The 13,724-nt window shown below is 46.3% G+C and overlaps 1 protein-coding gene across 3 annotated transcripts in view; it reads right to left on the reverse strand.

The window, feature by feature from the left end:
* The window catches only part of EFNB1 (ephrin B1), a 122,095-nt gene that overhangs the window by 69,003 nt on the left and 39,368 nt on the right, over window positions 1–13,724 (reverse strand). Inside the window, exon 1 of one of the 3 annotated variants that reach the window (XM_067548327.1) lies at window positions 11,962–11,998. The exons of the other annotated variants lie outside the window; for them this stretch is intronic. Within the exon in view, the coding sequence (XP_067404428.1) occupies window positions 11,962–11,981 (20 nt within the window). The 5' untranslated portion in view covers window positions 11,982–11,998. Of the gene's footprint in view, window positions 1–11,961; window positions 11,999–13,724 lie in introns of those variants that run through there. 3 annotated transcript variants of the gene reach the window in all.

The raw sequence follows: 13,724 nt of genomic DNA on the forward strand, positions 1-13,724 counted from the left end.
AGAGCGAGCTGTTCATTATAAAAAGGGTAAACAGCAGCACTTGATTCACCTGCTCTATACCAATTATTAATTCATATACTTCCGTCATATCCCCTTTATATCATTTTCTGCTTTCTAAACAGCACTAAATCTTTTTCCTCTAATCTGAGAACGTCTAATTATTTTCATTGTCCTTCTCTAGACCTTTTCTATTTCTGCTATATTATCCTTTATGAGATGATGTAATCAGAACTGAACATGGTATTTAAGATGAGTCTCTCTTTAAAAAGTATAGAATCTTGTTTGCTTCTTGGGCCTTAACAGTTCAGAGAAGATTTTTTTTCTGAGCTATTCATAATGGCACCTAGGTCTTTTTCCCCTGAGTGCCTGCAACTGTTCTCTCCAACGTGCATTACTTTGTACTTGTCTACGGTGTATATCATCTGCCGCAGTGTTGTCCAATCACCTCATTTTGCTAAGGCCTTGCAAAGCAGTCTTCACAAACCTGTCTTGACAACCGTAAGTTGTTTAGGGATAACTGAATTTTACCACCTCAGTGTTCACCCTTTCTCCCAGATCACAAACATTAATTTAATAATACACAACCTTGAGAAACTTAAGTGTTAGCCTCCTTCCATTTTGAACACTGACTATTCCCTTTTTGTTTTCATCTCTTAACCAGTTCCTAATTCATCACAAAACATAACTTCTCACCCAATGACTACTTAGTTCCTTCAGTAAATTGTTGGAAGGAAGTTTATCACAGGTTTTATTAATGATTCTGTCCAACAGTTCTGCTTTTTTAGCTTGTGGACTCCCAGAAAGAATTCTAATAGATTGAAAGAGCACAATTTTCCTTAACAGAAGCTGTGATGCCTTTTCTCTGTTATAACTGATTTTATCAAGCAGTCTACCCGGTTCTGAAGTAAGGCTAACTGGTCTATAATTCCCAGAATCATTCTTAATGCCTTTAATGATAAGCACAATATTGGCTATCCTCCAATCCTCTGATTTTAATGATAGATTACATCTTGTTAGCTGCTCAGCCACTTTACTTTAAATGCCTTCAGAATTCTTGGATGAATACCATCTGGTCCTTCTGATTTACTGTAATTTAACCCATCAGTTTGTTCCAGTACTTCTTTCCACGCATATACACATACCTCCATTGGTCTCTCATCTTTATTACCTGCAAAGCATAGATCCAAGACAGGCTGCCTCCCCAGCATCCTCTGTTATGAAGACTGATGTAAAGAATTGATGCAGCTTTTCTACAGTGTCACTCTTCTGACGGTTCTCTATTTCCTGATCAACCAGCAGGTCTCATAGGCCTTCCATTTCTGATATACTCAAGGAATGTGTTTCTAGGACTTCTTACTCTTCAAATTTTCTCTTAATATTCTTAGTCCATCCTACATTTTGCTTTCCCTTAACATTCCTATCTTTTGCTGTCACTTAGGATGGATTTCCACTTTCTAAAGTATGCCTTTTTGACTTAAATGAATTCTTTTATATTGCCATTTAGCCATGCTGTTTTTCTTTGCCTTGCAGTCCTGTTTCATTTTTTGTTTAGGGGCAAGTATTGCCGCCAAGATGCTTATATTACTGTATGCTTTTGAGGCCTCTATGCTAATTCCAAAATTTTGATTTCTTAACTTTTATTGTTAAATTCTTTTTAGACAGCTTCCTCGTTTCCTTGGTTATTTTGTCACTACCAAACCAAAATTGGGAACTTCCATCCATCCCCTCTCACAAAAGAAGTTAACATCCTCACAAACCCCAAATTACAGCAACCCAGCAGGTGACCATGTGCGTGCAGCAAGCTAATGAATATTAATCAGCTCAATTAGCATAACCATATGGCCTTGGGAATGTATCCCCAAAGGGAAAATGTGTGATGGCTGAAGGGGGAGGGATGCCGACTCAGACAGATGCCTTCAGCTTTTCTAATCTTTTCATGTCCAAGGGAAGAGAATCCCCACACACCGTATTTCACGCCATACTGTACAGAGCACTCTAAATATGTCATCTCTTTACACGCTTCCCTCCAAGTCCACTACCACAATAGCACCTTATTTGCATACAAACAGTGGCTCAAAGAAAGCTTCCACTCCCCCCCCTGCCCTAGATCCCACCCTGGAGCCCATTTTAGAAGCTATGCCTTGTGGATTTTATGTTCATCTTGATAAACAGCTAATCTGAACTGCAGATGTCAATAAAAACAGAATGTAAACTTCACGTGCCAGGCACTTCTCAATTCAGGGCTATTAGAGAGGCATGAGACCCAGGGAGCTCAGCCAGTCCTAGGCTTCATTGACAGGGCCTGTTTTCCACAGTGACAGATGAGGAGGGAGACGTGCTGAAATGAGGGATAGACGACTCTGTAAAAGCACCACACAGTGGACAAAGAATGCAGCACACAAAGATGAGAGATAAAGAGTCTTTGAACAGCTGCTAAAGGGGAGGCAATAAGCTCTCAAGGGGGACACATACAGCTAGAGAACAGCACATCCCTAATTCGTTACATGGGGCAGTATGGTCTAGTTGAGAGCATTTTAGTAGGTAGGAAAATATGGCTTCTATTCACACATCTCTTATTGGCTCACTATGTGACCTTCAGCAAATCCTTTTAGCACTCCTTGTGTCAATTTCTCCACTTGTAAGATGAGGTTAATACTTATCCCCATCTCTAAGGCACTGAAATGCTCAAGTGAAGAGTGCTATAAATGTGCAATGTTTCATCACACAGAAAACAATCTGCTCTTCACAAGGAGTAGCTGCCCCTTTTGTGCTCTCTGTGAAAGTACAGATCTGGCACACAGGCCTGGAGAGAACTTGGACAGACAAGCCACTGATTTGTGGTAAGATGTGAAAAGTTATTTGGGCAAGAATCCAGTCTCTTCCTCCTCGTCAAGGAAGATCAATTTCATTATACATAAGCCACCGTGAGAGCTGGCCTCCATTTCTCCACCTACATCTCCAGGAGAGCAGATCCCACAGCCTCCCTGAGCTGCTTGTTCTGCTGACCCCTGTTCTTCATGGAGTTTGAAAGTATTTCCTAGTATTAAACCTAAACTCTTCCAGAGGAAGCATGAAAAAAATGTCACCCCTCCAATTACTTATAACATCCCTCCCCCATGTTAGCAGGTAGAGAAGAGTCCGGGAGAATAAACTGGGCATCTTGACCTAGAAGTAACAGCCATTGGCAGCATAAGCCTTAGAACAATGAAGTAATCCCTGTCAGTGAAGGCAGGGTACGCTTATGCTGTGTTATTCCAAAAACTGAAAGGATGACAGTCCAGCTCCCCGTCTGTCAGCACCAACATTCCTGAGAGACCAGCCTGCTTCCTTGTACCCCTGACAACTTCCCCAATCAAAGTCTAATGGGAAAGGCTGCCAGTGCTTGGAGTGGTGGAATAATCTAATAAGGCCCAAGTGACTAGGCCTTTCCTCACTGCACGGAGAACGTCCTTTAATTAAATTATGTAAAATCCTGCCAGGTGCTGCACCATGGTGAGTTGCTCTGAGAAGGCCCCTCCTCTCCCAGGGCCTCCAATCGAAGCAGCCCACATCAATTGCCGGGGGTTAAAGGCCCCTATTAATAAAGTCTGAGAGATAAGCAGCAACTTGAGGGCTTTTGTTGGTTGCCCTCTTCACTCCTTCCACTCGACCCGTCCCCCTCCCAGACACACTTTAAGGGCATTTTTTTACATTTCAGGTTTAATGAGGCCCATTCAAGCTTTCCAAAGACAAAAGGCCCTTCTCGTTTCTAAATGGATTTACACAACGCATCAGTGAGGCATAAACTGGTTGTCATGGTAACCTCAGCTCCCCCAAAAGCAGCCCCCTTGCTCTCTCCTGTGCTTAACACAAAACAGTCGAGAATTGAGAAGCCACCTCTACAGATAAAGTTCATGGCCACGGGTAACCCCACCCGCTGAACCACCAGCCCCATCTTCCTAAAACACCTGCCATTTTGTATCTTCATTACTCCAACTATACTCTCCCATTGCATTAGTTATGGCTTTTACCTTCCAAACAAACAGTTTGGACAAAAAATGAAAGTTAAGCCCCATCAACACCCCCTCTCTCCTGGTGCCAAGAGAGACAAGAAAGAGGACATGAAGCCCACAGTCCAAAAGGAAACAAGTTACTGATACTACTGACACGCCATGCAATGGAGCTATGCAAAGTTCCCGTCAGCTCGTGCAAGACATGCTAGGAGCAAAACACACAGATAGAAGTTCAAACCCAGCCTATACGTGCAAACTACAGTTGCAGTTACCACCACCTCCTAGGATGGTCTCCTTCTGCAGACAATCCATCTATATTCCAAAGGGTCTATTGCTCCCTTTTGTTCTTTAGCAACAGTAAGCATACTGCCATGAACATGGGCTCTGTGTTTCTCAAGAGTTCAGTTACTATGGCTGTTTGTCCTTCCTCTGAGATCACAATCCCATCTGTAGCACAGTCATCTCCACAGTAACCAGCTGTGATGCCATGTACAGGGTATTCTGCTCTCTGTGAAGAATAAGCAGCAGGAGCAGATGAACTCCTGAGAAACAGAAAATCTGCTGCTTTCATGTAGACATCTTTACTGATTAAGAACAAAGTGAAAGACCAGCCTGTAAATAGGAAGATTCCTAAGACATAGCAAGAGAACTCTATGCTCCCAAGGAGGAGATGTTCTCACTAAAGAAATATTCTCTCGAGCACAATCAAACCTTTTCCATTCAGATACAGAAATGCCAGTGCATCAAAGTTCTTAAGACTCTTCCTTGGTGGGACATACCCCTAAACCTCCCTGAAGGAAACCTGCATGAGTATTTTGAAGGGACAAAGCAGGAAAATAGTCCCTGGGTTTTGTGGGGTTTTTTTTGCCTCCTGAGATTTTTAATTTATTACTGTTTCAGCAGCACAGTTCTGGCGTTGCATGGCAAGGCTGGCGGCTAATATCTGAGGGCATCTGCTTTTTTGGGAGGAGAGGAGGGACAGAGTGGATTAAAACTTACTTTCTCCCCTTAACAATCCTACTGGAGAGAAAGCACTGGCTTGTGAAACTGCAGTCTGACTGCCTCTCTCTCTGTTTTGGCAAAGCATGCAAAAGAGTCTTTGCTTTTCTTGAAGACTTCATAAATAATAGTAGGTCCCACCACAAACTCTGTGACACTGAGAACGACCCTGGACCCTTCTCTGACCCTGAAGGATATATCTAATTTCTACTAAGATATTTCCTTTGTGTTCATCATAGTTTGTAAATTCGTATTATCAAATACGATATTATCAAAACAGCTAGCTATATTCTATTGGACATTCCATGGTAGGGGAATAGAAGTTACTAGTTGGTTGAGCTCACTAGCAGGGACAAATCTCAATGCCATTGGAGGACAGCAGCAAAACAAAGCCTTGGCCAGTTAAAAAATCATTAGTGTCCATACATGAATCTCAGATACTGTAGTCCTAAAGCCTGCAGTTTAGGACTTTAGTAACCACAATTCGAGCACCCCCAAGTTAGGGCTGAAATTTTCTAACTCTAAAGAGCTGGAATAAAGGTAATACCCCCACCCACTTTTTTGTACCAGTGACTAACTCTCAAATTTAATCAATAAATCTAAGTTAAAACATACGCAAAACCCCATGTAAACACCAACTACTGAAAACCAGCATTGCCTGGAAAAAGGTTTTAACCTTAAACCTGGGAAAGTGCTAAGATGATTAAACACTAGATGATCTGTGATCTGCAGATAATGCAGGGAGTTGGCCTGTGCTCCTGGGCATTGGATATTAAATCATACATACAAGTTTCTAACCACCACCCACTACCATACTGGTCTAGTAAATGTGTTCAACAGCCTCCATTACAGCCAGATCATTCCTACCTAAGTATGGTACTTGAACTTCCTTCCCCATTCCTTATCAGGTTAGAGTAGGAGTTGCAAGTTCCATACTCAGACAGAGCTCTGTCTCTGGGCATGGAGAAAGGCCTTCCTGTCATTAAGAGCTCACACCAACATGGGCACTATACGTCCATCATTGCTCTATAGTCTAGTGCACATATAGACTGTCACACTAGGTGGGGCCTTATTCAAAGTTTGCCCCCAATACAGACAAATGATAAATGGAGCAATGAGACCCACGAACCTCCTACCTACAGGAAGGAGGAACAGGATTTCACTTCTCTGCAATGCTAGGAGACTATGCTTATTCTCTCACACTAAGCCTTAAGGGGCAATTCAAGACAGGAAAACTCCCTTTATCCGGCACTAACCTTCAAAATCCAAGCAAACATTGCACTTTACCCAACACAAGGCTGGACAAGCTGCGAAAACCATAACAGAGCGCCACACCCTCCAGTCGCTTCTGGCTTCAAGATTTGGGCCTAATCTTTGGAGCCAAGAGCAAAGTACCTCCATGCCTGCCATCTCACTTATGGCCCTCCTGGACCACTTAATTTATCATGTATCTGATAAAGAGCTAGGAATGAGACAAAGTCCATTCTGGTGCTAGGCCCTAAACTCAAACACATTGCTAGGCAAGATCAACATGCATTCTAGATTGACCAGCTTCAGTGCCCAGTGAAGAACTCACTTCTTTGCCAAAAGCTACCCACAATAACAAAGTCTAAGAGCATGACTAAAAAATTCCAAGTAAAAGCAAGCAAACCCTTGGAAAGGGAGACCAACACTCACTTTAGTTTTAAGTATCTGCTTCATTTTACTATATTTCAGCCCCTAAATGATGCACTGATTTCTCCCCTATAAATACAAAAGGCAGATTTTAGAGAGTGAAAAACAAGGTTACTTACCAGTAACTAATGTTCTTTGAGATGTGTTGCTCATGTCCATTCCACTATAGGTGTGTGCACGCCTCCATGCACAGCTACCAGAACTTTTTTCCCCTTAGCAGATCCCGTAGGGCCAGCTCTGGTGCCCCCTGGAGTCCCGTGCACATGCTGTGGTATATGAGGCACTGCCGCCCTACAGCCCCTTCTTTCCGCCAACTCCGGCAGCAGGGATGTGGGGTGGGTTGTGGAAAGGACATGAGCAACACATCTAGAAGAACATCAGTTACTGGTAAGTAACCTTGTTTTCTTCTTCGAGTGATTGCTCATGTCCATTCCACTATAGGTGACTAACAAGCAGTACCTTGGAGGTGGGCCGGAGTTGGAGGTGAGCTGCCTGCAGCCCAGCTCTGTTGAAGCCCACTACTTCCCGCACCTTGGACAGAGGCATGGTGGGACGTGAAGGTCTGCACCGCCAGCCTGGCAGCTGTTTTGCAGATGTCCTGCCCTGGCACTTCCGCTAGAAAGGCTGTGGATGGAGCTTGAACTCTGTTGGGTGAGCTGTGGTGCCCGGAAGCGGCGCTTTCACCTGCTCATGGCCGAATGCGATGCAGGAAATTATTCACAAGGAATCTGTGGTGGCCAGAAACCAGTGAAGCTTTCATCCGGTCGGAAGCTGCGAGGAAGAGCTGCGTCGCTCTCCGGAACGGCCTCGTACATCTGATGTAGAAGCCAGGGCCCCACTTGCGTTTTAGCAAGTGCTGCCTTCTCCTCTCCGAACAATGAGACTGGGCAACCACCTTGGGCAAGGTGTGGTCTCACTGAACCTTATCTTATAGACCACAGTATGAGGGAGGAGCTCTGGGATCAGAACCCTGATCCTGGAGACCTTTCTTGCAGAGATAAATACCCGCAGAGAGGCCTCCTTCCTGGAAGGCTAGAGTGGAGGGCATGACGCCCTGGGTTCCAGGGAATGGGCCGGGAAGGACCAGGTTAAGATCCCAGGGAAGCACTAGGTCACGGGTCTACAGATAGAGCTTCCCACCGCACTCAGGGACCAAACCGCCATCTGATGGGAGGACTGCAATCCCCCTTCCAGCAGCTGATGGGCAGCTGATATGGCTGCTAGGTGTGGCTCCAGGGAGGCCACACTCAGTCCCTGGAGCTTTAGCTGCGGCAAGTATTTCCCAATCGCCTCCCCTGGTGAGAGGCCGGGCAGAGTATCTCGGGATTGCTCCCAGCAGGCAACAGGCACTTCCATTTAACCCGGTACACGGCCTGCATGGAGGGTTTCCTGCTACCCATCGGTACACACTGGGCCTGTTCTGAGCGGCTCACTCATTGCCTATTGGCCACCGATCTATCACTCCTCAAGGTGTTGGGGATCTAGGTCTGTGCACTACAGGTGACCATGATCCTGGTAGCTGGAGTCACACTGGCTCGGAGGCTCCTGAGGCGGGCGATTGAGAAATCCAGCAGCATGCTGAACCCGGGTTGGCATGGCCATCCAGGACAATCGGGAGGGCATCTGGTTAGCCCCTCCTAGTTGAGCAGGAATGTGTGCAGGAGGGGAGGGCAGGAGAGCGAATATAAAGGTCTCTGATCGCTACAGACGAATGGTGTTGGCGAGCGCCCCTGCCCTTTGACCATGGAGGGAGCAGCACCATGGACATCTCGTGCTGCAGACCAGTACAGACTGATTCCTTTTGGGAGATGTCCGGGGCCCCTAGCTCGCCGAGCTACCTCAGGGCCACAGTGGGCCGAAGGCCTTCTGGCTAACCCAAACCTAAAGGAGGGTATAGGCTAGGGTGCTGCCCTTATGTTCACCAGCAGAAGGGCCTTTCCAATTGCCCATAGCCGAGAGGACCTTTACTGAGGGCCGAAGGAGCCAGTCAGGGTGGATGGTATCTCACAGACCCCCTGACTCTGTCCCCTTGCCTGTAGGTCATGAGACAGCCGTGGCTGGCACCTCTGCTGCTGCTGTCCCTGGAGACCTGCCTGACAGGTGAAGGTCTGTGGCGTGTAGCAGCCCAAGAAACGGAGCATGGTCTAGGAGTCCCTGAGACCATGCAGCTCCGCCTCTATGTGGATTAAGAGAAGGCTGACCTGTCCACGGAAGAGCCCCTGATGGGCTGATGGACCTTTTCGGGATAGCCTGAGATTGCAGCCACTAACCTCCAGGCATGCCGATGGCGGAGGGAATGGCTCTGCTCACCGAATAGGCAGCCACTGAGGGTGGCGGGAGCGCTGGGCAGAGCCTCAGCAAAGTGGCTCACTGAGTCTCCCAAGGGGCTCACCTTCCACTTGCCGGTAGTGCTATTGAATAAAGTTTTCCCAAACAAGTCTGGCTTGCTGTCGCCCTTGCTGTCTGGAGTAGAGTCCATCTGCCCTGCCTATCCCTGTGGCTGGCAGCAACCACCACCAGGGACCCGGGGCGGGGTGATGAACAGTATTCAAACCCCTTGGCTGGGCATAGTACTTTTCTTGGCTCATTTAGGCATCAGGATATGGAGGAGAGGGTTTTGCCACAAGACCCTCACTATGTTGGGCGCCCCCCTGTAGGCCAGGGCGGCTACCGCTCTATGGAGCCCCTCGGTGGCATATTACATGATGTCTGACACCCCTTTTACTCCTTCTAACTAACTAATACAAAAAATCCTAGTTTTAAGGTTTAAACACAGGAAATAAAGCGCTTGCAATGCAAGCGCAGGCAGTTCCAGTAACCGCCATGGGCGGAAAGAAGGGACTGAGGGGGCGTAGGGCCGGCATATACCGCAGCATGTGCACGAGACTCCAGGGAGTGCCGGAGCCGGCCCTACGGGATCTGCTAAGGGGAAAAAAATTCCAGTAGCCATGCACGAAGGCGTGCACACACCTATAGTGGAATAGACATGAGCAATCACTCGAAGAAGAAGGGGCAGATACTGCTGTCGGTCTGAGACCAAGACACTCACACAAAGGAAGGGGGAGACCAAGTGGGATTTCTCTTTTACCCTAGCTGCACCTAATCTGCAAATGAAATGAGACCCAAAATTTATCTTTAAAAGACTATACTCACTCCCAGATTTCCACAATGTAAACCAAGAAAGAGGCCCCAAATTACAGCTGCAAAACCATAATCCAGAGTGGGAGAAAGAAAAAACAGGAGCTGCTGCTGGCTGCCCCTCCCCCTCCACACACACCCAAAACCCACAAGCAGATTTGTGTGGCACGATAACCCACAGGATGCAAATTCATTCAGGATAATGCATTATCCATCCCAGGTACAGTCTTTCAAGAGGAAGATCTCTCTCACATCTTTCACTTTTGTCTCATCCAACAAGATTCCCCAACCAAGACCACCCCTTCATCCCACAAAAAAGTGCTGGTGTAATGCAGACTCATCGTACATTAAAATGGATCAGATGAAATGGCAAAGGAAGCACAGATATCATAGGGGACTGATACTGAGCATCAGGTAAAAGGCCAACTCCCTTCAACCTTGTGTTTCTCTGCCCTCCTGTACAGCATCTCCCTGCCAGTTCACATTTCTGCCTGAATTCTAACCATGCATCCAATCATAGGATTCTAGCAAAAGTTACACCAGAATCATTAGCAGGGAACGGTTGAGAAACGTCTGGGAGTCTCAGTACAAGAGATGCTGGGGAGGGCAGTTTTACAATCCAGGCTTCAGAGTTAGCAAGACCTTGGGAAAAAATACAGAGGCTAAGAAGTTACGACAACTACCTAAACTGCACTCAAACCACCCCGAGCTCCCACCATACACCCTTCCCCCTGCTGCCATTGGAACAGCTAAACTGAATCATGCTATTAATCCCTCTTGTCAGGGGCAGGATATCAGACAAAGGCCAGTACCAGATTTTTCACAATTATTCTCTTGACCAACTGTGCAGTGACAATGTTATGGAAAAGAAGATTTTTCCCTGAGTTACATGAGCAAGAGAAGTGTAGGGGCAGGATCAAGTTGGAATTGCGGTGCACTTCGAGCCTAGGAGACGTGTGTGAGTGTGAGTGTGAGAGAGAGAGACCCCAAAAGGAATGAACCTGTAATGGAAACATGAGGTGTAGCATTTTAATAAGCCACTGGTTGCCCAGAGGTAGTCACTATAAGAAGAGTTATGCTAGGAAATGAACCTAAGGAGAAAGGTTTAATAGAGAGGCTATGGCTCCCACCACAGAGGCATGCAAACTAGCAATTGCTGACAGGTTTGGGAGACTGCTACTTCAAGCTGCCCTACCCTGAGCCTCAGTTCCCAACTGCCACCCTCCGATTCAGTTGCACTCACAGCATGCAATGGATCGGGAGCTGCTTCAAGCTCAGTTTTATGCAAGTTAAGAGTGAGCAGGAGCATGACGAGGAGGTGGGGGGTCACTCATGAGACACTATCAGAACCACCAGTTCAGGGCTCTGAGGTACAAATACTGCTCTCCCAACAGGTCCAAGGGTTTTCTCCACATCACAGTGCTGTTCCTCCCATGCATACTACTCGTTTTGACCACACTGTAACGGAGTTGGGACCAGCCACACATTAACTAGTCCCTGACTCAGTTGCTTTTATAGTTTAAATGGGGTGTCAGTCCAGTGAAGTGATACAGTTTCCAAAAAAAAAAAAAAAAAAAAAAAAAAAAAAGAGTTAGGAAGCAGATTATATGTAGCTGGAACTGGATTGACCACACATGTATTTCACTCAAGAGGCTCTAGGCTTCTGTTACAGTCAACATTCTACAGAGACGGAAGATAGGGACAACTCTGACCTTCTCGGAGAGATCTTTATTTTCTAAATCCTGTGATGTGACAGTTGTTTGTTTATAAACATGTACAAATTAGCTGTTTCTATGTCTGCAAGTTACTGCAACCGACGCAACGTATCTCCAGCCCTGGGAAAAACAAAAATGTTTGTCCACCTACTTAGTAGCTAGTGATTAAGTCTGTATACTGACTTGTTTCCCTTGATCACGGTAGGGCTACTGAAGATGGAGCACTGTACTGTAAGCATACTATAAACCACGCTGGGGATCAGCAAATTAAATGGGGTGACTTGTTTTCCTTTAGGCTGTACAACTTGGTATCTGGCCATGGCAGACTCCTTTCTGAGGGCTGCCTAAATGCAGGATTAGATATGAATGGAATTGAAGAACAATTGAAGAGTAAAAGACGGATTGTATTCAGACTGCACTGGGAGCTCCCATGTAGACCTTACCTCTTGAAAGCTGGATTCATTCTTCAGCTCCTGATTCACGTCAGGCAACAATGGGCTTGAGGTGGTGGGGAGTACAGGAAGATACCAGGCTGTTCCTCAAACCAATACCACTAAATAATACTTATTTTCAAAGGGGCACAGCAGAAAGAATAGTCAGAGCAAACCCTGTGTGGTGCCACGGACATACAAAAGAATTCCCTGGGGCTTTGAAGTATGATCTCTTGCCCGTACGAGACTCGCTTGGCTCTACAGACTGCTACAAGTAACAAGCGGTTAACCTAAAGCCAACAATGAAACACAGTCAGCCCTTCTTCCTCTATTCATGGCAAAAGGGGAGTCAAAAGGTTCTCTGGGAGCTTATACCACTTACACCTATCCAGTGTTTGATGAGAAGACTGGATATTCTCCCCATTCACCAGATCCCAGGGATGGATGGAGACAGCATATAGTGAAGTTACAAGGGCCGGTCCTCTGATGCTAAATGGAAAGATCCCAATCCAGCACAAAACAAATTAAGCTGCCTGTAACACTTTGTACCCAAACCAGATAAGAAACCAACATTAGCCCATAGCCATTGAAAACTGCTAAGTCAGGCCACTGGGAGGAGATTTAATCAGGCCTTGATTAAGTTAGCATGTTGCTGCCGCCACCGGCTGTGTTTTCAGTGGCTGTTAAAGAAAGAGACAATCCAGTGGGGCTATGACTAACACAATAGCCTTGTACCACTACAGACTTAGGACACAAGATATATATATATACAGGTCACAGCTGAAGCAAGTTTGAATGTCTCAGCCTCGATCCTAATAGACATTTTCTTCATCCACTCAAGAGAGGCTGTGAAGTCCAGTAAATAGAGCACTGGACTATTCCTGGCTCTGCTCAAGGCTACACAGGTCAGTGGCAAATCACTTCACTCTCCGTTCCGTTCCCGTTTCCCCTCCCATCCTTTGTCTGCCTCGTCTGTGAGGCTTTAAGCTCTCAGACAAGGACTGTCCCATTACATTCATGCAGTACCTAGCACAATGAGGCCTCAATCTCCGTTGGAGTAAGCGTTTGGGTACAGTATAAGGCCCTCTCACCGTGGCTAGTGCTACTAGTGTCGTGAGTGTTATGTTCATCCTGTTCTTGGACAAAGAACTACCTTCATGAGCACAGCAGTGGTGAGTCAAGTCAGTATTTCAGAGCCTGCTCAAAGCAGGCTAAGCACACTAATTTCCTCTCTCTACCTGATTGAGATTCTATGCAACGGTTCCGCACATTAACATTACCAGGGTCAGAAAAGCCCCTTTTCAACCCTGCAATGCAAATTCCTGGTCATATTGCAATGAATAAGGGCTAATGAACCAAGACTGTCCAGTCCAAGCTCCCAACCCCCATTCTCTAGCCACACAAAACCACCACACAGACCCCCCTGGAAACTAATTCTTTTTTAAGGAACAACGAGTAACTCTGCCATTAGAGAGAGGCAACATGCATGGAGAGTTCTGAAAAATGATATATTTTCCCTCCAAAATGATATTGCCTCCACCTCCCTTCAGAGAGATAAAGGCAAACCAAGTTATCTAATTAACACTGTCAAGAACGGCGGCTGTGTAGCTGCCACTAAGCACATGACCTGGCACTCCGCTGGCCTGGAGGGGCTTGCCAGGCAGACCACCACAATGGTGTCCCAGGGAGCAGTCTCCCTGCCTCCTCCCCCTTCGGCATGTCAGTGCTCATATCTCCATCAATGGGCCCCCCCATGCTGGGAATGAGGTAAGATG

Source organism: Emydura macquarii, unplaced genomic scaffold, assembly GCF_026122565.2.
Source record: "Emydura macquarii macquarii isolate MOO-44397 ecotype Brisbane River unplaced genomic scaffold, CSIRO-AGI_Emac_v2 contig_1253, whole genome shotgun sequence".
In the NCBI taxonomy this organism is placed as follows: domain Eukaryota; kingdom Metazoa; phylum Chordata; order Testudines; family Chelidae; genus Emydura; species Emydura macquarii.